Source organism: Bos mutus, chromosome X, assembly GCF_027580195.1.
Source record: "Bos mutus isolate GX-2022 chromosome X, NWIPB_WYAK_1.1, whole genome shotgun sequence".
NCBI lineage: Eukaryota > Metazoa > Chordata > Mammalia > Artiodactyla > Bovidae > Bos > Bos mutus.
Window position 1 is genome coordinate 126,478,014 of NC_091646.1, and position 24,930 is coordinate 126,502,943.

Genomic DNA, 24,930 nt, shown 5'->3' on the forward strand with positions numbered 1-24,930 from the left:
TTTAAATGATACAATAGACCAGTTAGACCTAATTGATATCTATAGGACATTTCATCCCAAAACAATGAATTTCACCTTTTTCTCAAGTGCACATGGAACCTTCTCCAGGATAGATCACATCCTGGGCCATAAAGCTAGCCTTGGTAAATTCAAAAAAATAGAAATCATTCCAAGCATCTTTTCTGACCACAATGCAGTAAGATTAGATCTCAATTACAAGAGAAAAACTATGAAAAATTCCAACATATGGAGGCTGAACAACACGCTGCTGAATAACCAACAAATCACAGAAGAAATCAAAAAAGAAATAAAAATTTGCATAGAAACGAATGAAAATGAAAACACAACAACCCAAAACATGTGGGACACGGTAACAGCAGTCCTAAGGGGAAAGTTCATAGCAATACAGGCACACCTCAAGAAACAAGAAAAAAGTCAAATAAATAACCTAACTCTACATCTAAAGCAACTAGAAAAGGAAGAAATGAAGAACCCCAGGGTTAGTAGAAGGAAAGAAATCTTAAAAATTAGAGCAGAAATAAATGCAAAAGAAACAAAAGAGACCATAGCAAAAATCAACAAAACCAAAAGCTGGTTCTTTGAAAGGATAAATAAAATTGACAAACCACTAGCCAGACTCATCAAGAAACAAAGGGTGAAAAATCAAATCAATAAAATTAGAAATGAAAATAGAGAGATCACAACAGACAACACAGAAATACAAAGGATCATAAGAGACTACTATCAACAATTATATGCCAATAAAATGGACAACGTGGAAGAAATGGACAAATTCTTAGAAAAGTACAACTTTCCAAAACTGGACCAGGAAGAAATAGATAATCTTAACAGACCCATCACAAGCACGGAAATTGAAACTGTAATCAAAAATCTTCCAGCAAACAAAAGCCCAGGTCCAGATGGCTTCAGAGCTGAATTCTACCAAAAATTTAGAGAAGAGCTAACACCTATCCTGCTCAAACTCTTCCAGAAAATTGCAGAGGAAGATAAACTTCCAAACTCATTCTATGAGGCCACCATCACCCTAATACCAAAACCTGACAAAGATCCCACAAAAAAAGAAAACTACAGGCCAATATCACTGATGAACATAGATGCAAAAATCCTTAACAAAATTCTAGCAATCAGAATCCAACAACACATTAAAAAGATCATACACCATGACCAAGTGGGCTTTATCCCAGGGATGCAAGGATTCTTCAATATCCGCGAATCAATCAATGTAATACACCACATTAACAAATTGAAAAATAAAAACCATATGATTATCTCAATAGATGCATAGAAAGCCTTTGACAAAATTCAACACCCATTTATGATAAAACTCTCCAGAAAGCAGGAATAGAAGGAACATACCTCAACATAATAAAAGCTATATATGACAAACCCACAGCAAACATTATCCTCAATGGTGAAAAATTGAAAGCATTTCCTCTAAAGTCAGGAACAAGACAAGGGTGCCCACTTTCACCATTACTATTCAACATAGTTTTGGAAGTTTTGGCCACAGCAATCAGAGCAGAAAAAGAAATAAAAGGAATCCAAATTGGAAAAGAAGAAGTAAAACTCTCACTATTTGCAGATGACATGATCCTCTACATAGAAAACCCTAAAGACTCCACCAGAAAATTACTAGAACTAATCAATGACTATAGTAAAGTTGCAGGATATAAAATCAACACACAGAAATCCCTTGTATTCCTATACACTAATAATGAGAAAACAGAAAGAGAAATTAAGGAAACAATTCCATTCACCATTGCAACGGAAAGAATAAAATACTTAGGAATATATCTACCTAAAGAAACTAAAGACCTATATATAGAGAACTATAAAACACTGGTGAAAGAAATCAAAGAGGACACTAATAGATGGAGAAATATACCATGTTCATGGATTGGAAGAATCAATATAGTGAAAATGAGTATACTCTAGCTTTTATATTCATTTTCAGTTATGGGTTTTTCTATTGGCTTTCTTGTACTCTTCTTTTTTCACTCCTGTTTTAATCACTTTTTCCCCTTCTTTTCTCTCTTCTTTTCCCTTTGAACGTGTGTGAGTTTCTTTGGGTGTCCTGGGCCCTTGAGTATCACTTTCGTCATTAGTCTTGGGATTTTTCTTTTCTAGGTTGTATGGCCCGTGAAGTCTTGGGCCGATATAGTAAAGGGTCAGGCCTGACCCCTATTATGGGAGACACAATCCAGAATATTGGACCACCAGAATACTTCCAACCCCATGGAACATTAATTAATGAGAGCTGATCCAAAGGCTTTCATCTAAAGACTATGATCAATATTCCCCAAAGGACATCAAAATCCAGTGCTGACATCGCAGGGCAAACCTGCAACAAAATAGGAGCTCTACTTAGCAAATTTCAGGATATCTCAAATCCTGAAAGATGATGCTAAGAAAGTGCTGCAGTCAATGTGCCAGCAAATTTGGAAAACTCAGCAGTGCCCACAGGACTGTAAAAAGTCAGTTTCATTCCAATCCCAAAGAAAGACAATGCCAAAGAATGCTCAAACTACCGCACAATTGCACTCATTTCACACATTAGTAAAATAATGCTCAAAATTCTCCAAGCCAGGCTTCAGCATACGTGAACTGTGAATTTCCAGATGTTCAAGCTGGTTTTAGAAAAGGCAGAGGAACCAGAGATCAAACTGCCAACATCCACTGGAACACAGAAAAAGCAAGAGAGTTCCAGAAAAACACCTATTTCTGCTTCATTGATTATGCCAAAGTCTTTGATTGTGTGGATCACCATAAACTGTGGAAAATTCGGAAAGAGATGGGAATACCAGACCACCTGACCTGCCTCTTGAGAAACCTGTATGCAGGTCAGGAAGTAACAGAACGGACATGGAACAACAGACTAGTTGCAAATAGGAAAGGGGGTACGTTAAGGCTGTATATTGTCACCCTGCTTATTTAACTTATATGCAGACAACATCATGAGAAACGCTGGGCTGAATGAAGCACAAGCTGGAATCAAGATTTCCAGGAGAAATACCAATAACCTCAGATATGCAGATGACACCACCCTTATGGCAGAAAGTGAAGAAGAACTAAAACCCTCTTGATGAAAGTGAGAGAGGAGAGTAAAAAGCTGGGCTTAAGATCAACATTCAGAAAAATAAGACCATGGGATCTGGTCCCACCACTTCATGGGAAATAGATGGGGAACAGTGAAAACACATCAGACTTTTATTTTTTTGGCTCTAAAATCACTGCAGATGGTGATTGCAGCCATGAAATTAAACGATGCTTAATCCTTGGAAGGAAACTTATGACTAACCTAGACAGCGTATTACAAAGCAGAGACATTACTTTGCTAACAAAGGTCTGTCTAGTCAAGGCTATGATTTTTCTAGGGGTCATATATGATGTGAGTTGGACTGTGAAGAAAGATGAGTGCTGAAGAATTGATGCTTTTGGACTGTGGTATTGGAGAAGAGTCTTGAGAGTCCCTTGGACTGCAAGGAGATCCAACCAGTCCATCCTAAAGGACATCAGTCCTCGGTGTTCATTGGAAGGACTGATGTTGAAGCTGAAACTCCAACATTTTGGCCACCTGATGGGCAGAGCTGACTCATCTGAAAAGACCCTGATGCTGGGAAAGATTGAGGGCAGGAGGAGAAGGGAACGACAGACGATGAGATGGTTGGATGGCATCACCGACTCAATGGACATGAGTTTGGGTGAACTCCAGAGTTGGTGATGGACAAGGAGGCCTGGTGTGCTGAAGTCCATGGGGTCGCAAAGAGTCGGGCACGAATGAGTGACTGAACTGAACGGCTCCTTGGAAGAAAAGCTATGACAACTCTAGGCAGCGTGTTAAAAGGCAGAGATATTACTTTGCTGATATGGATGTGAAAGTTGGGACCATAAAGAAGGCTGAACATTGAAGAGTTGAAGTTTTTCAACTGTAGTGCTGGACAAGACTCTTGAGAGTCCCCTGGACAGCAAGGAGATCAAGCCAGTCAATCCTAAAGGAGATCTACCCTGAATATTCACTGCATGGACTGCTGCTGAGGCTCCAATACTTTGGCCACCTGATGCAAAGTGTCAGCTGCAAGAAGACCCTGAGGCAGGGAAAGCAGGAGGGCAAGAGCAGAAGACAACAGAAGATGAGACGGTTGTATGGTATTACAGGATTCAAGGGACACGAGTCTGAGCAAATGCAAGGATATTGTAAGGACAGGGAATCCTGGTGTACTGCCATTCATGGGGTCCTGCAGGGTGATAGACATGGCTTAGTGGCTGAAAAACAACTCCACCAAAGAGATCCTAATCTGTCATTATCCTGAAAGGTAAATGGGATTCAAACTATGGAGAGTCACTTGGATCACAGGCCATCAATCCAGCTTAGTACTCCGGACTGCTACACTGGAGAAAATAACAAAGAAAAAGAAAATGATCATTTAAAACCTGGCCCTGAAAACAGACTGCTAATGTAAGGGGAAAATATGAAGGTCAAGGACCAGATTATCTTTAGCCACATATCATGTTTCAAATAATTTCCACCAAAAACATTTGTGTTTGTGCCCACGTGCGTGTGTGTGTGTGTGTTTAGTGACTTGCACTATGCAGGAATAACTACATGGCTTTGTTATGAAGAACTGGAAATTACAGAAACAAATGGACAAATGTGGAACGGGCAGCTCAACAACAGAGAACAGAATTTTCAATTTAGAGAAAAGTATACATTTGAACTGAGCAATATCTTAAGTTCAATTCATTTCAACACCCACATAGGGCTACTGGCTATCCCAAATTACAGGTTTATGTGGTGGCTCAGCCATGAAGAATCCACCTGCAAATGCAAGAGACAAAGGAGACACGCACTAGACTTCTGGGCCAGGATGATCCTGTGGAGAAGCAAATGACAACACTCCAGAATTCTTGCCTGGAGAATCCCATGGACACAGGAGCCAGGTGGGCCAGGTAGAGTTAGGGTTCTGGTGAAGATGCTCCTCTGATTTGCAAACTGCTGAGTTCTTGCTGCTGCCACTCATAGTGAACCCTCTGAGGTCAGCTTCATAAGAGTAGAGAGAGATTTATTTCCTATGAGTTCCTCTGTAGTGGCATAATGACATTGTGTACATCAGTACACAATTTTAGGAAAATAAAAACAAAAACCAAAAACGTAAAACAACCAGACCATGACAACTAGCCAACACAATGTAAGTGTAGATGAAATCTCTGGACAAGCCCGTATTTGTTTGAGAAAGTCTACAGAGAAGTTTTAACCTATGTCATATGTGCAGATTCTGGTATTTTTGGCAAAGGGTTGAATAAAGATATGTAAAAAGACTAAATAACCAGGAAGTTTTGATTATTCATGGAGTCAACTTCTCAAGTTTGTTTCTTCAGAGTATTAAAACTAGTCCTCCATCTCAAATACATTCAGCATATGAGTGTTCAGGAAGTCCTCAGATTAAGCACCAAAAAACACACTGGTGAACTTTTTTCTTGGATTTAACTATGTACACACTCAGTTTATAATCTTGGGAAAGAAAACTCTAGCAAAGTGAAGTGAAACCATCTGAGGGTTTACTCTTCTTTTTTATATTACAGAAACCAGCTAACTGTGTATTCCCTGTAAATTCTCAGAAGAAATATGTTTCAGAAATTACTTGATGAATGGTCTCTCACTACACATGAGTAAAATTTTATTGAGGCCATTGAACTAGCCCTGAACTTCATCTTACTACAGAAGATACTTTCAAATCACTCTGTTAAAAGGCAAGGTTAGTGTCTAAATTTGCAGTTAACACACACACGAGACACACAAATACAGCAGTGACACAAAGCAAGGCCAAAATATATTGAGTGCAACACTTTCTTGTATTTTTCAGCGGCGGTTCCTTCTTTTCCCTTATCTCAGCTAAGGGAAAAATTTATAAAAGTCTTACTTTATAGAATTTACTTAGGAAACTGTACAATGTGATTCCATTACTCATCAAATTCAGCACTATTTGGTTACAATGCATATGACTTTTGAGAATGAAATGACATACAAGCTGGTTTCCTCGGTGTGTATGCCCAGCAGTGGGATTGCTGGGTCATAAGGCAGTTCTATTTCCAGTTTTTTAAGGAATCTCCACACTGTTCTCCATAGTGGCTGTACTAGTTTGCATTCCCACCAACAGTGTAATAGGGTGCCCTTTTCTCCACACCCTCTCCAGCATTTATTGCTTATACACTTTTGGATCGCAGCCACTCTGACTGGTGTGAAATGGTACCTCATTGTGGTTTTGATTTGCATTTCTCTGATAATTAGTGTTGTCAGAATTGAAAGAGACAAGTGTACCCCAATGTTTATCGCAGCACTGTTTAAAATAGCCAGGACATGGAAGCAACCTAGATGTCCATCAGCAGATGAATGGAAAGAATGCTGTGATACATATACACAATGGAGTATTACTCAGCCATTAAAAAGAATACATTTGAATAAGTTCTAATGAGGTGGATGAAACTGGAGCCTATTATAGAGAGTGAAGTAAGCCAGAAAGAAAAACACCAATACGGTATACTAACGCATATATATGGAATTTAGAAAGATGGTAACAATAACTCTGTATATAAGACAGCAAAAGAGACACTGATGTATATAACAGTCTTTTGGACTCTGTGGGAGAGAGGGAGGGTGAGATGATTTGGGAGAATGGCACTCAAATATGTATAGTATCATATATGAAACGAGTCGCCACTCCAGGTTCGATGCATGATACTGGATGCTTGGGGCTGGGCACTGGGACAACCCAGAGGTATGGTATGGGGAGGGAGGAGGGAGGAGGGTTCAGGATGGGTAACATGTGTATACCTGTGGAGGATTCATTTGATATATGGCAAAACCAATACAATATTGTAAATTTAAAAAATAATATAAAAATGACATAGAACCTATTTTATCTGTAAAGGATCATTTAGTTACTTTATCCTTCATGGTTGTCGTACTTGAGAAATATTTAAAATGCTAAGTAAAAACATTCTCAACAAACAGATGAAGACTTTCAGTGTTAAGAAAACTATTACTTAGTGTCGAATTTCTGCAATTTCTAATCACATGAATTGAACATTACGACTCCAACCTGTCTTCTGAAAGCTGCACTTTGGAAATGCCCTTCTTATGATAGTGGCAACCGCAAATTTTGAAAAGAATGTATGTTACCAAACAGAATGAAATTACACTTGGGCAACATATGTAAGAAAATAGCCCTTCTCACTAACTTCAAATGCATACTTCTGCTTTCTTTATATTGTACCAAAAATCTCAAGACACCTCTGCTGCGGCTGCTGCTGCTAAGTCATGTCAGTCATGTCCGACTCTGTGTGACCCCATAGACGGCAGCCCACCAGCCTCCCCCGTCCCTAGGATTCTCCAGGCAAGAACACTGGAGTGGGCTGCCATGTCCTTCTCCAATGCATGAAAGTGAAAACTGAAAGTGAAGTCGCTCAGTCGTGTCCAACTCTTAGTGACCCCATGGACTGCAGCCTACCAGGCTCCTCTGTCCATGGGCTTTTACAGGCAAGATAATTGGAATGCATAGAAAGACTGCAAACAGACGAGTTCATATGAGGGCTTATGATGATGAGGCAATTTATTCAAAACATCCGTTAACTGGAGGTAAAACAGGAGAGGAGTCTTCTCTCTTCTTCCTTTTCAGTGTTTTGCAGCACCATTTGTGATCTTTACCCCTAAGTTCCATTACACTGAAAGAAGCAAGTGTTAACTAACATTTTACTCCAAATACTTCAGCTTCATCATAAAAGACACATGATACTTTAAAACAATGAAAATAAACCACTTTATTTAAGGCACATCATTTAAGGTACAGTGTGCTTTAAACTACATTCATACTGAAGTCTTATTCTTCTTAGCAGGTGATGACCAAAATTCAAACTGCAGCACCATCCTCAGACCTCTGAGTTCAATTCATATCTGTAAGTGAAAAGAACATCAGATCTACAGAAAAATGAATTCTAATAATGAATGCATAAGGGATTGTCTTACAGCACTTAGAAAATCTTTTTGAACTGAAGTTAAGGACACCAACCAGACTGTTTTCTCAGTCCCTGTGTGTTTTCACTGAATCTCTATGATCTCCACGAGAACATCACATGTTACGCAAGCTATTCTTCTCTCAATGTTTTAAATTAACTTACGCATCTTAATTGGAGTTTAGCATTTTTTTCTTCTCCTAAAGGGAGAAGGGCAGTACTAAATCAAATTCTTCTGACTCAGTCTGATCACAGGAGTGACACTCTAGTTAATCGCCAGGATAACTGACTCTGGCAGGAACTGCGATTCTGACATAAAACACAGAAACCAAAACAAAATTCCCAAAATAACACAAACTCTTTTAATTACCGTTGTCTTTTGTCTTTTCCCCAGCTGAGCTGCTTAGTCACAGCTCCAGAAAGCTGTTCTCTTTTCCTTCTAAGGAAAGGCTTAACTCTGTGGGGCTTGGTATTGAAGTGTTCCCTTTTCCTTGCCTTCAACCCCAGCTCAGTTGTGACGACCTTCAGGTCTCATATAACATACTATTCAACTGGTGCATTTTACATTCTTACCACAGAAAATAACTGTCAGTTGTACCTCCATAGTATTAAATTAGCCACAAGGACTTTCTGGCAAAACTGAACAAAATATCAGAAAGAGAGGACAGCATTTCTATGAAATCTGTTGTCAGCATTACAAATGCCCTAAGTATCTTTGATACTACAAAGATATCATTAAATAGGCACCTACTTAAAAGACATTTCATTACTGGAACCCTTCTTTGTATATAATCATGTTTTACTTTCTGATTTACCACTGATTCGTAAAACCCGGGGTCCACTTTTTCAAATAAAACTGCTTTTTTTTTCTTTGCCCACGATTGAACTGACATCTTTAAGATATACATTTTAACCTTTACATAATTCATAACTCCAAATACATAAAAGACGATGCAAGCATCATAAATACAGAAAATAAAAACTGATGTAATACTTTTAGAGACTCTGATAAATGATAGCAAAACTGGAAGAGAAAAAATGGGGGAAAAAACAGTTAATGATATTGCAACAATACTTTTCTAATCCCTTTTCATTTCCTATTTCTGGTGCGTTTTAAAATGCATACAACATCAGTAGATCATTGGGCTTCCCTGGTGGCTCAGAGGGTAAAACGTCTGCCAGCAATGCTGGAGACCCGGTTTCTGTACTTGGGTTGGGAAGATCCCCTGGAGAAGGAAATGGCAACCCATTCCAGTGGGTTCTTGCCTGGAGAACCCCACTGACATGGACGGAGGAGCCTGGTAGGCTACAGTCCAAGAGGTCGCAAAGAGTCGACTTCACTTTGTGACCAAAAGGTCGCAAAGAGTCGACTTCACTTTCACCTCAGTAGAGTATTATCATGTTTAAAAATCTGTCACAATCTGGTAAAAAAAAAAAAAATCTGGCAAAAATTTCTCCATTAAAGGTACATATCCAGCTGTTCTAATTCATGGGGTTAGTAATCTTAAAGAGCCTGGGTTTTCATGGTTATTTGTGGCCATGCCACCCAGGCCACTGATCATTCTTTTCTGACCAGGAATTGACCTTGTGACCCCTACAGTGGACTCTTAGAATCTTAAAATACTAGACCACCAGGGTAGTGCCTTGGTTTCATTCCCTAAGTGATTTGGAAATCCATCAAAGTACAATAGGGACTGGTATGAACAGGATAGATGCAACAGACTGTGTAGAAAATTGCAAACTGTATAATCTTAGTGAATATGTGATTGCTCACTTCCATTTAAAATTCAGTTTCTCTGACTGTCTGAAAATGGTCTTAATAAAAATGTTGGTGACTGAAAGATATTGAAGTCTGTGTCCTAGGGCAGTGATCCAATTTAGACTTCCTAAAATCTGCTCTTGGAATTCTAAACTTCTACCTTAGTATTCAATCAAACATGCATTGATGTTTTTGCACTTTTGGTTTCTACAGTACATTTTTACCACAGAAGTGCCAAAACAAGAAGAAGAAGTCTAACAGGCCTTACAGGAGTATAAGCCACACTGTCATTCCAATTACTTGATATGCCTAATAAAGAGATATAAATCAATAAAATTTTTACTGAAATACATTCATAGTAGAACAGTAAGGCATTTAAGTCTTATCATCACTATTTCCTTATCAAGATAAACAACCATTTCCCACAAACTCCAAACCAAGAGTCTGTCCTAGAGTGATACTGGACAATTAATGTAACCTCTAAATACATGGGCAAGAAAGCAGGCCTTCATCTTAAGAATGCTTTGGAGTACACTGAAATTCCAGTGCTTCAGCAAATTGGCTTCAATATGCTTTACTTCTATTAACGTACCAGCCTTGTGAGATGATACATTTTAAATCTGTCTGCAAAACGTCTTAATACTATCACTGTAGGCCCCCTTGCCTAATAAAGTGTCATTATGGAGTGCCCACTGTCAGACCTAATTGATTTTAAAAACAAACATACAAACCAACAAGGACCCCAAGAATTATAAAGTCTTTGAAAATTTAAAAAGCTTGCCACGGTGGCTTCTAAGTATTAATGAATATTCAAATTAATGGATACATATGCCTCAATATATATTCAAGTGTTCAACGTTCTGAGACCTAAGACGGTGAAAGATCTGACTACTTTCATGTACAGAACATTAAAAAGCACACACACGCACCGTTGAGCCTGGACTTACACCTCCATGTCTTCATCCTCACCTGCAGGGTCCTTAAACTGGATTTCATCATCATCTTCAGCATCAAAGGTATCTGTTTCACTAAGTTCGGCTAAAAGCACAGGAAGAGAATACTCTTAAAAATACAAACTCAAGATGTTACTAGATTAATTGCTGATTCAAAGAAATAATACTGGATTAATAATAAAACACTGAACTGTACAAGAAACTGCTTGTAATCAATCTTTGATTCAACAGTTTCATTCCAAGAAAAATCTTCCTAACTGCAAACATATCACAGAGAACAAACTCACAATGAAACCGCTAAAAGAAGTTCACTGCCAAGTAAGTATTGATCTGATTCCCATTTATCTTAGCATTTCTTAAACGGCCTGTCATCAGAATCTTCACTCTGACTAAAAAACACCTAACTTTATAATAAAATGCACTGTAATAGAATAAGTAAAATTGCTATCATGTTCAAAATGTGAGTTTAGTATACTTCCTCTTTTTTGTTATTAGAAACATATTTTAATCTTTCCAAGCTTACTAGAAGAATAGAATACTTTTGTCTTTAAGAAATAAAAGGCATATCTTTTAAAAACACTCTCCACAAAACACTGCAACAGTACTGTATATACTAAGAAAAACTGAATGCTCCTCCATAAAAATCAATACCAGTACCATAATTGTTGTCATTGAGTAGCTGAAACCCAGTATAATCTCTTAAGAATTGTTTAAAAGAGGTACTGCTTTAACAATTCTTAGGTATAAGTCTAGAGTCTGTAAACTTTTTAATTTCCCACCAAAAGAACATACTGTAGGAAGAGAATCCATTACTAAGTTGTTAATATTCTGAAGTATTTAATAGATATTAAAGCAAATTGAAGCATCTATGCAAAAATACATGAAAGAGAGAGAATTCTGAAATATCTGCTTCACCTAAACACTAACTAGCAAATGCTATGAGAAGACAGAGAGATGTAAAAACTTTGATATTAAGTACCATATTCCGGAAGCTCTCCATAAGCCTTCAGACTTCTAGCTTCATCAGCATTGTACTTTAAAATTACATCAGCTTTGTTGTCCTTGGAGAAAAACAAGGAAGGATCAAAACTGGTTATGCAAAGAATCATCAGTTGTCTCGTAAAGTACTTTCAAATTAAACACACTTAAGTAAAACCTCACTATTCTCTCACCTTCCATCATCGCGCACGTGCGCGCACATGCCCGCGCGCACACACACACACACACACATCCTCATGACGAAGTCGGCATGCATGACCAAATAAAGTATAGACTAGAAAAATGATGTATATAATGCACTGAATCAGAGTAAGAAAAGGAAATACGGGTGGTGGTGATTTTGCAATGTTGTCCTTGTCCACACTCTAACACCATACTTCAAAGTGAAAGTGGTATTTTTACCCAAAAGAAACCTTTCTGTAACCCACAATTCTTAGAGTATCTTACTGATCCGAATTGTTTGTGGGCCTTTAAAAAGATACCTATGTCTTCCTAAAACCTGACAGGCTTGAAGTGAAGTCCTCGTGTGTTCATAAAGCTCTTCTGGGTGTTTCTGATGCAAATATGCCTGAGAAGTACTGCCCTAAAATTGTTCCCTTTTCTCCATTTTAAACAACCTGAGTCACTGACAGAGGAAACGGTTCTGAATGTATACAATTAACCTAGAAAAGGCCTAAAGAAAGGCAACTGAAAATATCAGTCGTAAAACTGCAGAGTAATACAAACCAACACTTCTCAAACTATAATGCGCACAAAAAACATGCAGGTATTGTGTTAAAATTCTGAGTGCAACTCAGTAGGGAAGAGATTAGTTAATAATGTGCTAATATACTTCCATAGAGTGGGGATGCTGCTATTATCTTTACACTATGATTTGAATAACAAGGGTCTGTAATTATCCACAGCAGATTAAAAGTCAGAATAGCTGTTTGTGGCTATCACTTTAAAGTTAGTGTTTTAATCCCTGAATGGATTAATATAACTCTGGTTACACTGCCCGTGAAACAAAGAATTAAACTGGGAACTAACAATTTTTCGATCCATTTCCGGGTTTATATGTAGTTAAATTAAAATAAATGGACATGAAAATGATATATGTTTACAAACAGAGTCTATGTTTTTGGTCATCGCATATAAAAAATGTAAAGGTTATACACAGATGATCCAGATCACAAAAACATACCAAAGAAAAAAATTCAGTAAAGTCTCAGGATATAAAATCAACACACAAAAGTCAGTTATAGTAGTAATGTGTCCATATTACCCAAAGTAATGTACAGATTCTGTGTAATTCCTATAAAATTCAAGTAGCAGTTATTTTCAGAGACAAAGTTATATGGAACCTGAAACAATCCTAACCGCCAAAGCAATCTTGAAGAAGAATAAAGCTGAAGGACACACACTTCCTGCTTTTCAAACACAACTGTCCAAACAACATGGCACTGGCAGTCCACCAATAATGCAGATCCTGGAACAAAACTGAGCACTCAGAAATAAAATGTTTCAAAGACAGTCAACTAATACTTATGAACAGAAGCAAGATCACTGTGTAGAAAAGACGTCCTTCCCAATAAACAGGACTGGGAAAACAATACTAAACATAAAAGTGGACCCTTATTTTACACCAGAAACTACCTAAAATTACCCTGAAATAGATCAGAAATTTAAACACAGACCTGAAACCATAAAACTACTGCAAGAAAACACAGTGTAAAACCACCAAATGCTGTTCTTGCTCTTTGCTTTTGGTATAGGACACCAAGCCCATAAGCAACACAAGCAAAACCTAGTAAGTGTAAATACTTCATACTAAATCGCTTTTGCACAGAAGAGGAAACTGTTAACAACTAAAAAAGACAGTGTACTATATCAGTAAAGATATTTGCCAATGATATGACCAATAAGGGATTAACACCCAATGTAGATAAATCCTGCCATTTGCAACAACATGGATGAACCTGGAGAGTAGTGTGCTAAGAGAAATAAGTCACAAAGAGAAAGCAAATACTGCAGGACCTCATTTATATGTGGAATCAGTACTGAACACAAACTCATCAAAGTTCAGGGATGCTCCTAATATCTCAGCTTTGAGTGACCTGGATTTTCTGGACAAGCCTGAAATGAAGAGAACTATCAGTCGCCTGGCTGAGTATCAAAGGTATGCCCCTGCAAGATCAGACCCTAAAAGGAGAGGCTGAGAGGCCTGCTGGTTTTTAATGAAACCTCAAAGACAGCTGTCTGTGACGTTATAAACAAGCATTCAGCAGCCACATGCAAGGAACAGATACATGCCATACCCAATCTGTTTCAGAAATCACTCAACAACAATGCTAAGTTAAAAGCCCTGGGAGAAGAAATCTGATCTCCTGTCTCACCACATTATATTTACATTTTCTAGTTTTCAACAACAACAAAAACAAGAAACACAAGACACACAAAGAAAAAGGAGAAGGTATTTGGAAAAACTAATACAATTATGTAAAGTTTAAAAATAAAATAAAATTAAAAAAAAAAAGAAATACTTCAGGAAAAAAAAAAAAAGAAAAAGGACAAGGTATTCAGTCACATACCAGAAAATAAGTAGTCAATACAAAGCATGCATGAGAAAGGCTAGAAGCTGGACTTAACAGAGACATTGGACTTAACAGAGACATTACCTCAGGTTGCATTCATAAAAAGAAGGCAAGAAACAATGTACATAATGTTCTTTTAGTTGTGAAGAATATTTCACTAGAGAATCAAGACAAACATATTCTTTAAAAGAAAACTAGTGCAGATAAAAAGCAGAGTAGCTGACTTCAAAATGGCTCTTTACTAATAGAACAATCACAGCAGAAAATCAACAAGGAACCAGAAGAGTGAAACTTTACAAATCAAAAAGTCTTAGGTATTTACAGAAAACATGACCTGATAATAGAATAGAGAGAGACAGCAATTATTTCACTCAAAATTTAATGAAGCACAAGTGATGGGTTTGACCCAGAAACCAAAAGGATTTCTGTCTCACAAGTCATATTCCAAACACTGAGATCATAGTGGGCAACTACCAAGTACTTCTCTGAGTATTCATCTCAGATTTATAACTTACACCTTGAAAGACCTAGTCTATGTCTTACCTTTCTCCTATAAGCCAAAAAAATCCTTTTTTGGAGATAGAGGTTTTGCCTGATTTAACTGCATCATCTACAGCAGTGATTTCTCAAACTTGGATTTGAGACCTTTAAATTTAAACCTCGTAACTGAGAGGTTAAAATGTAAAATTACTAATTTTTTCTTTTAATGAGTGAGAATACTAATGAAAATCACTGTCATTATGCTACTGTTCTTATTTCAGCAAAGGTCATTTTACAAAAAGATTTAACAAGCAAAATGGGCAGAGACCTCTCGTGGTTCAATGACAAGGACTCAGGGCTTCCTCAGCAGTATTCTGGGTTGAATCCCTGATTGAGGATCTAAGATCCCACAAGCTGCAGTGCCATCAAATATTAAAGAAAAAAAAAATGAAAGGAAAATGAATAATCTAGCTCTGTGAAATATATATCATAAAATACGAAGATAACTTCTCATTTTACCACAGTACACTGAAAACATCAGCCTGCAGCATAATCCCTGAAAACCTAGCACAGAGCCTTGAATACACCTAGACTTTAAAGGAGGACAGAAGGATGAGCTCTAGCCATTTATCCAAAATTATAAGACAATATTTATTACTTACTATATTTAAAATAAAGAAAGAAACAACCAGTCTTCCCACAAAACACATGTACCATCAGTAAGCCAGAATCCTATCATCTTAAACATTGTGGATCATAACAAATTTTGATGCCAGAAGGATGAGGATCGTAACTGGCTAGAACTGGCTAGATGATGCACTTTACTGCATCATCTAAATACTGATATTAATGATTTATAAATTCAAGAACATTGTAAGTTTAATTGTTACCTGATAGTCTCGAAGACCAATCAATATAATATCCGAAGTATTTATCCAAACCTATTTAAAAAAAAACTCACAGTCTGTCATATGTAAAATGCAAACAACAGTGTTCAATGTAAAGCCATACTTAATACAAAAAATACAATTCATTCGGTATGTGTAAAGTACCTACTAATAATTATGGCAAAACTACAGATAAGTATGTATGTGGTGTGTGTGTGTCATGTGTGGATGTGCATGCATCTGTGTATTATCTGTGTGTGTGCTCATGCCTATGAGGCAAAATTTAGTTATAGATACTTACCGTATATTAATTGAAAACTAAAGTTAGGCAGTTCAGTTTGGGTCAAATTTTCTAATTTAGGATATTACCATATATAATAATTTTACTTCAACTAAAGTCTTTAAATTTACAAAAGTGTAGTTCTTTGTCACATGAATTACTTTTATTCACAAATCACTCTGGACATTTTCAGTTCTTTTAAACAAATGAAAATAAGTCACATACACAAATATAGCCATCTAGTTACCAATCGACATCAATTTAGGCCCCTAAATCACTAACTGGAAAAGAATGACTCAACAGAACAAAACTGTTTTTTAATCCAAAAAATTATGGTTGAAGGAACTTTTAAACAATATGATCAATCAATGTGCCAAAATTACTAAATAAGATGCTTTATTTTGTTCCAATTTCAAATTTTCCTAACACCACGTATAGCTGTTCCCGCAAAGCAAAGTCTTACCCAGGACCATACACTAGATTTAATTAGCAATTAGACTCCTTTTGTCTTAAAAATAATTTTAAGGTGTTTCATTTTTCTTTCTTTTTTTCATGGCTTAACATTTTTGTTAAGAGTCTAGGCCATTTGTTTCATACAGGGAATTTGTCTGTTTCCCCAAGAGCAAACATTTCTGGCGTAAGTCCAGCCTAGGCATCACAAATCATTCTTTCTAAATCTAAGTCCAATCATGAAAGTTATTGAGGATTTTCTAATTTTATGCACTTATATTGCCTTATAAATCACTGTTTTTGAAGTCTTCAAGAATTCACCAAATTCAGTCACTTAGAAGCACAGATAAACATATTAAAGGTAAGTTTTGTACTAAAGGAAAATATATCTCCACACTGACCTTTTTTCTCAAGCTTCCTCGGATATGACATATCCTTGTCACTCCATCAAAACACATTGCTTCCAATCGTGCATTTCCCAACATTTTGGTTACCTGAGCATATTCTTAGGAAGGGGCAAAAAAGAAGAAAGCAAAACAAAACCGTAAACTACTGTTCAATTTTTCTTAAAATGCAACACTTGTTATTAGGTTGGTAACGTCACTTTTAGTGCTAACTTTAGACCAAACCATGATTTAAAAAAGAACAAAATGTTCAAGTATTAGAACAAATGAGAGCTGTCTCAAGGGGACACATACTAACGCTATCCACGAAAATGAGAGAACTCTTAATCTTTCAAACAATGTCTATAGTCTCTTCCAGCTACACCTTTGAATTTATCTTGTTTTTAGAGCAAGGAAAAGTCAACAAAAGTGAAGCAGTTAATCCAAAATCACAAATGTTATTTCCACATAAAGCTATCTGCTACTGGGAATATTTAAGTTATCTACTAATTTGAGAAAATCAGTTCAGTCTTGGTCTTCATGACTGTATGCTCTACCTTTGGACATCAAAGTGGCTCATTTCAGACTGCACCCTAAATGCTGATTTAGGAATCTCTCATGCTGAGTATTTGCAAGATCTCGGCTCTCCTTTCCCTCATTCACTCTACTGATAATCCACAGTAGGCTGATCATTAACAAACTATTGCTTGAGAACACGTTGATGCTTTTTCTAAAGTTCTTAAAACTCAAGATAAAGTGTCAAATGTTTAAAGACAATTATATCTAAGCATAGTCAAGAGGCCACCTGATTCTACTGTCACTTGAAAACACTGACATACGCATTAGCTAGTATGGGACAATGTCTTCTTGACTTAAATGATAAAAGCGGGCATCAGAATAAAGAGAAAGAAACAGGTAGTTAATATAAAGCTGGTACATTACTAAATTTTTTTTACTAAGGACTAACATCAAAGTGACAGCCACTGCAGCCACGAAATTAAACGGCACCTGCTCCTTGACTTTTCAGGTATGACATATATCAAGTCCAATTCCCGATGATTATACAGTAGAAGTGAGAAATAGATTTAAGGGACTAGATCTGATAGACAAGAGTGTCTGATAAACTATGGACAGAGGTTTGTGACATTGTACAGGAGACGAGAGCAAGACCATCCCCAAGAAAAAGAAATGCAAAAAAGCAAAATGGCTGTCTGAGAAGGCCTTACAAATAGCTGTGAAAAGAAGAGACATGAAAAGCAAAGGAGTAAAGGAAAGATACACCCATTTGTATGCAGAGTTCCAAAGAATAGCAAGGAGAGGTAAGAAAGCCTTCCTTGGTGATCAGAGCAATGAAAGAGGAAAATAGAATGGGAAAGATTCCTGGAGGAAAATTAGAGCTACCAAGGGAACATTTCATGCAAAGACGGGCTCCAGAAAAGGCAGAAATGGTATGGACCTAACAGAAGCAGAAGACGGTAAGAAGAGCTGGCAAGAATACACAGAAGAACTGTACAAAAAAGATCTGCTCGACCCAGATAATCACCATGGAGTGATCGCTCACCTGGAGCCAGACATCCTGGAATGTGAAGTCAAGTGGGCCTCAGGAAGCATCACTAAAAACAAAGCTAGTGAAGGTGATGGAATTCCAGCTGAGCTATTTCAAATCCTCAAAGATGATGCTGTGAAAGTGCTGCACTCAATATGCCAGCAAACTTGGAAAACAGAGCACTGGCCACAGGACTGGAAAAGTCAGTTTTCACTCCAATTCCAAAGGAAGGCAATGCCAAATAACGCTCAAACTACCGCACTACTGTACTCATCTCATACGCTAGCAAAATAATGCTCAAAATTCTCCAAGCCAGGATTCAGCGATACATGAACCATGAAATTCCAGATGTTCAAGCTGGTTTTAAAGGCAGAGGAACCAGAGATCAAACTGCCAACATCCACTGAATCATGCAAAAAGCAAGAGAATTTCAGAAAAACATCTATTTCTGCTTTATTGACTATGCCAGAGCCTTTGACTGTGTGGATCCCACTAAACTGAGGACAATTCTGAAAAAGATGGGAATACCAGACCACCTGACCTGCCTCTTGAGAAATCTGTATGCAGGTCAGGAAGCAACAGTTAGAACTGTATATGAACAACAGACTGGTTCCAAGTAGGAAAAGGAGCACATCTAGGCTGCACATTGTCACTCTGCTTATTGAACTTTTGTGCAGATTACATCATGAGAAATGCTGGACTGGATGAAGCACAAGTTGAAATCAACTTGGGATTTTGTTGGGAGGAAATTCTATAAACTCAGATACGCACATGACACCACCATTGATGAAAGATCCTCTTTAAGAAAGTGAAAGAAGAGAGTGAAAAAGTTGGCTTAAAGCTAAACATTCAGAAAACCAAGATCATGGCATCCGGTCCCATCACTTCATGGCAAATACATGGGGAACAGTGGAAACAGTGGCTGACTTTATTTTGGGGGGCTTGGCAATTACTGCACATGGTGACTGTAACCATGAAATAAAAGGATGCTGGCTCCTTGGATGGAAAGTTACAATGAACCTAGACAGCATATTAAATAGCAGAGGCATTACTTTGCTAATAAAGGTCCGCCTAGGCAAGGCTGTGGTCTTTCCAGTAGTCATGTATGGATGTGAGTTGGACTGTGAAGAAAGATGAGTGCTGAAGAAGTGATGCTTTTGGACTGTGGTATTGGAGAAGAGTCTTGAGAGTCCCTTGGACTGCAAGGAGATCCAACCAGTCCATCCTAAAGGACATCAGTCCTCAGTGTTCATTGGAAGGACTGATGTTGAAGCTGAAACTCCAACATTTTGGCCACCTGATGGGCAGAGCTGACTCATCTGAAAAGACCCTGATGCTGGGAAAGATTGAGGGCAGGAGGAGAAGGGAACGACAGACGATGAGATGGTTGGATGGCATCACCGACTCAATGGACATGAGTTTGGGTGAACTCCAGAGTTGGTGATGGACAAGGAGGCCTGGTGTGCTGAAGTCCATGGGGTCGCAAAGAGTTGGACACAAATGAGTGACTGAACTGAACGGCTCCTTGGAAGAAAAGCTATGACAACTCTAGGCAGCGTGTTAAAAGGCAGAGATATTACTTTGCTGATATGGATGTGAAAGTTGGGACCATAAAGAAGGCTGAACATTGAAGAGTTGAAGTTTTTCAACTGTAGTGCTGGACAAGACTCTTGAGAGTCCCCTGGACAGCAAGGAGATCAAGCCAGTCAATCCTAAAGGAGATCTACCCTGAATATTCACTGCATGGACTGCTGCTGAGGCTCCAATACTTTGGCCACCTAATGCAAAGGGTCGGCTGCAAGAAGACCCTGAGGCAGGGAAAGCAGGAGGGCAAGAGCAGAGGACAACAGAAGATGAGACGGTTGTATGGTATTACAGGATTCAAGGGACACGAGTCTGAGCAAATGCAAGGATATTGTAAGGACAGGGAATCCTGGTGTACTGCCATTCATGGGGTCCTGCAGGGTGATAGACATGGCTTAGTGGCTGAAAAACAACAACTCCACCAAAGAGATCCTAGTCTAATCTGTCATTATCCTGAAAGGTAAATGGGATTCAAACTATGGAGAGTCACTTGGATCACAGGCCATCAATCCAGCTTAGTACTCCGGACTGCTACACTGGAGAAAATAACAAAGAAAAAGAAAATGATCATTTAAAACCTGGCCCTGAAAACAGACTGCTAATGTAAGGGGAAAATATGAAGGTCAAGGACCAGATTATCTTTAGCCACACATCATGTTTCAAATAATTTCCACCAAAAACATTTGTGTTTGTTCCCACGCATGTGTGTGTGTGTGTTGAGTGACTTGCACTATGCAGGAATAACTACATGGCTTTGTTATGAAGAACTGGAAATTACAGAAACAAATGGACAAATGCGGAATGGGCAGCTCAACAACAGAGAACAGAATTTTCAATTTAGAGAAAAGTATACATTTGAACTGAGCAATATCTTAACTTCATTTCAACACCCACATAGGGCTACTGGCTATCCCAAATTACAGGTTTACCCAGTGGCTCAGCCATGAAGAATCCACCTGCAAATGCAAGAGACAAAGGAGACACGCACTAGACTTCTGGGCCAGGATGATCCTGTGGAGAAGCAAATGACAACACTCCAGAATTCTTGCCTGGAGAATCCCATGGACACAGGAGCCAGGTGGGCTACAGTCCACGAGATCGCAAAAGACTCAGACATGCATGCCTAAGCACAAGCAACAGGGCTAGAAAAAAGTACTTTTTTGGTGACTTTTTCGCTAAGGTTAAATATCTTGAAATCATACTAATGGAGTTACATACGAAAAAGGCTTTGCTCTTAGAGGATGATATAATTAGGGCTAAAAACCATAACTGTATGTAACTAGACCTGCCTATAGGAAAGTTTAAAACGTTAGGAGGAAAATGTGCATGCTCCGAAAGAAAGCACAGGAAAAAACCATTGAAGATTAGTGAGTCTGAGTAAAAAACATACAGCAGTTGTACTCATATTTCAATCCTCTGTGGGGCTTAGCTATCCATTAAAGGGAAAAAAGGAAGTGCTTCAGTCAATTATTTTCCTCTTATTTTAGTCTGCACTTACTTAAATAAGAGATAGTCAATTACTCAGTTACTTTATTAAATACACTCATGCGCTAGTTACTTTGCAGTACTGAGGGGCTGAGGTCTTGGCATAGATTTCTCATAGTCTACTGAAAAATATTCCAAGAGTAAGGGATTTTCAATGTTGGCAGCCAGGCTTACTCTGCTTCAATCACTGTCATTTATACTGTGTTTTTCCACAGAATAAAAACAAGACACCTTGTTTACAGATGCCACATAAGCCTGCAGGAGAAATAGTGTAAAATGAATTAATACAGAAATTCTGGAAAATGCAGGGCACTGTAAATGGGAAAAAGCTGGAGATATGTGGGGCTTCTGTGGTGGCTCAGTGGTAGGGAATCCACCTGCCAATACAGCAGACACCGGTTTGATCCCTGATCCAGGATGAACCCACATGCCTCCAAAAGACTTAGCCCCTGTGCCACAGCTATTGAGCCTGTGCTCTACAGCCTAGAAGCCGCAACTGCTGTGCCCATGTGCTGCAACTACTGAAGCCTGGTCTCCCCAGAGCCTCTGTTTCACAAGTCGGGAGAATGCCCGATTGAGAAGCCCGTGCATTGCAACTACAGAGGACTCCGCTCCCCATAACTAAAGAAAAGCCCATGCACAGTAATGAAGGCCCAGCATAGGCAAAAAAACCAAAAAACAAAAAAACCCCACATAAACAAATAAAATCATTTAAATTTAAAAAAAAAAGGAATTATGAGACAACTCCTCAGGATTATGACTAACACATGTTACAGATTAAACTCTGAAATTCACATTACTAGAAAAAGTATAAATAAAGAATTCTTACCTTGTCCGTCTTCTTTAAAGACTAAGTCTCTTTTTTCATATTCATTCTCCTTCTTACCCTTGCGTCTGTTTCTACCTCCTTTACCTAAGTGATTAAAAAGTGAATAAAAATTGAAATCTAATTACCTGTATAAAAGTTTACAAACTCAACTATCAAACAAGCTAACATAAGCTTTTAAACTTTATAAAAACACAGGGAACAAACAGGTTATCATTTAAATAGCAGTAAAATGTTAACAGTCCTCAAAAGAGATTTACAATTTAACCTAATTTGCTTACTGGTTAGCTGCTTACAAATCGCTGATGGCTGTCTTCTAAATCCCTTACCAGATAGTAATATTATCAACCACATAACCCCATTACCAGAGATAACCATTAGCATTTTTATTATCCATGCTTTCCAATTAAACCTGGATTCTATACATTCTCTTCCACAATTTATTTTCAAATTAAAAATCCAAGACTAGTCCATATATTTCTAAAGGAATGAAAACTGAAAAATCATATGTAGAAATGTCTTAAGTTTGGCATGAGAGTTAGCAGCTAGCTTAAAAGTCCCACAGAAGGAAGATGGGAGCTACCCAAGGCTGGAGTGAAGCCTAGGAAGATAACATTAACAAAAGTATCCTGAACATCTATTAAGCACCAAGCTGTAGTAATTCAACATTCATGAAGTAAGTCCTATTCTCTTTAGAATGCACAGTCTAATGTGGGCATCTAAAACTTCATTTTTAGAAACAGAGGAGGAAACAAGGAATGTATGGAAATGTACACTTTTAGCTTTGTAAGCTAAAAGTGAATTATATAGATTAGAAAAAAAACAGAAGTGGTTTGTAATTTACCTAACACATTATGAAAAAGACATCCCTGGAGTTTCCCTGCATAGTTAGTAGCAAAACATTTGCTAGAGAAAAGCTGTGCCAGTTGTTTTGGGGAATCTAAAGCACACTGAACTCAAAGGCAAAGAAGTGTGATCGAATATGGCAAAGGTTAAGTCAGCCTTGAGCGAAAATGAAGTGCCAGGAATGAATAACAAAGAGAGACTTGTTGTGGAATGTGAAATGTGGTGCTATTCTGAAGGGGGTATTTTCATTCCTTGCACTTAGTTTTCCAGGAGGTATTACAAGGATATTAAACATGACACAAGCAGAACTCAGGTCTGTAAAAAGGAGAATTCAAGGAATGAGTGTTCCAGCGCCCTTCTTCAGTTAGCTTAGAAGTACTGTTTTGAAAGTTACAAGTAAAGTTATTGTCAAATCTGATTATTTGTGAACTGTCTGCCTCAGAATAAGAGTTAGTAGAAATACAAAATGCCAGCATCTATTTTATGAGAAACAAAGGCTGAACACCTTGGGATATGTGTGACTTCTAAAGGAGGTTAAGGTTTGTGACAGGTAGAGGAAAATAAACCAGCAGACATGAACCTAAACATGCAACAGTGGTTTACCTTCGTGTTTGCAAAGAAGCAGTATTTTCACCAGTAGTCAACTGTCCACAAAGTAAACTGCTGACAAATATTTAATGGACCCAAAAGAAAGAATCAGTGTGTCGTAAACAACAGCTAAGGGAGAGTTCTGTGAAGGGATGAAGGCCGGAGGGGCGAAGCCTCCGCTGACCAAAAGTAGGCTTCTGCCAGTTTACTAACGCGCCTGCCGTTAAACTGCCATGAATCCGAAACTAATCATATCCTACTCTCCCTGTAAAATTTACAAAAAGGGAGAGGAAATTACACCGCTATGTGAACAGAGCTGGAGGAAGCAGGAGCAGCTTCTTGCTCCTATGTGGACTGTGTAGTCCACTCAAAGACATCAGCCAACCACAAGAAGTAGGAACTACCACAGATGGCGGCTGAGCATTCGGTGGTTCCGGGAAACCCAGTCATTACCTTTATTCTTGGGCATAGCTGTAGCGGCAGGCTCACTGTTTCCAAGCAGCTTCCTGTGTCGCTGCCAGGTAATCCTCCGAAGCTTCCAAGGAACTAAGTTACACTCTCCGAATTGAGAACTCAGGAGACACACGCACCGGCCTCGCTTAGCAGCAGCAAAATGGCGACTCGGCTGGTGTCACGAGGTTTACGTCGCTTTCCTCACGCACGACGCTACCGGCCTATCCCCCATGACGCTACGGGCCTATCCCCCATGACGCTACGGGCCTAGCCCCCATGACGCTACTGCCCTATCCCCCAAGGACGGTCTCTTCTGCCCTATCGAGCACGTGTTGTCCAAACCACCTGACTTCTAGGTACTCAAAAGTGTGAGGGACGCTGTGTCAGATTCCTGTAAAGAGTGATCGATTTTTGGAGAACACCTCGCTGAGCTTGAAACGAGATGTGTCAGTATAGCGGAGACCTTGTACATTTCCCCAATTAGAAACCGCTTGAGTTAACTCATACTACTGAATAGACTTCTGCTGCTGCTGCTAAGTCGCTTCAGTCGTGTCCGATTCTGCGCGACCCCATAGACGGCAGCCCACCAGGCTCCCCCGTCCCTGGGATTCTCCAGGCAAGAATATTGGAGTGGATTGGCATTTCCTTCTCCAATGCATGAAAGTGAAAAGTGAAAGTGAAGTCGCTCAGTCGTGTCTGACTCTTATCAACCCCACGGACTGCAGCCTACCAGGCTCCTCCGTCCATGGGATTTTGCAGGCAAGAGTACTGGAGTGGGGTGCCATTGCCTTCTAAAGAAGAAAATAATAA

At 38.5% G+C, this 24,930-nt stretch overlaps 1 protein-coding gene across 1 annotated transcript; it reads right to left on the reverse strand.

The window, feature by feature from the left end:
• Positions 1 to 10,730: 10,730 nt before the first annotated feature.
• On the reverse strand, positions 10,731 to 24,136 carry LOC138986513 (eukaryotic translation initiation factor 1A-like). Its single transcript, XM_070366628.1, has 6 exons — positions 24,121 to 24,136; positions 22,237 to 22,320; positions 16,811 to 16,914; positions 15,683 to 15,733; positions 11,720 to 11,801; positions 10,731 to 10,825 (listed from the first exon to the last, which is right to left on the reverse strand). Exons 1-6 carry the CDS (start codon positions 24,134 to 24,136, stop codon positions 10,731 to 10,733), a joined length of 432 nt encoding a protein of 143 aa, XP_070222729.1.
• Positions 24,137 to 24,930: the final 794 nt, after the last annotated feature.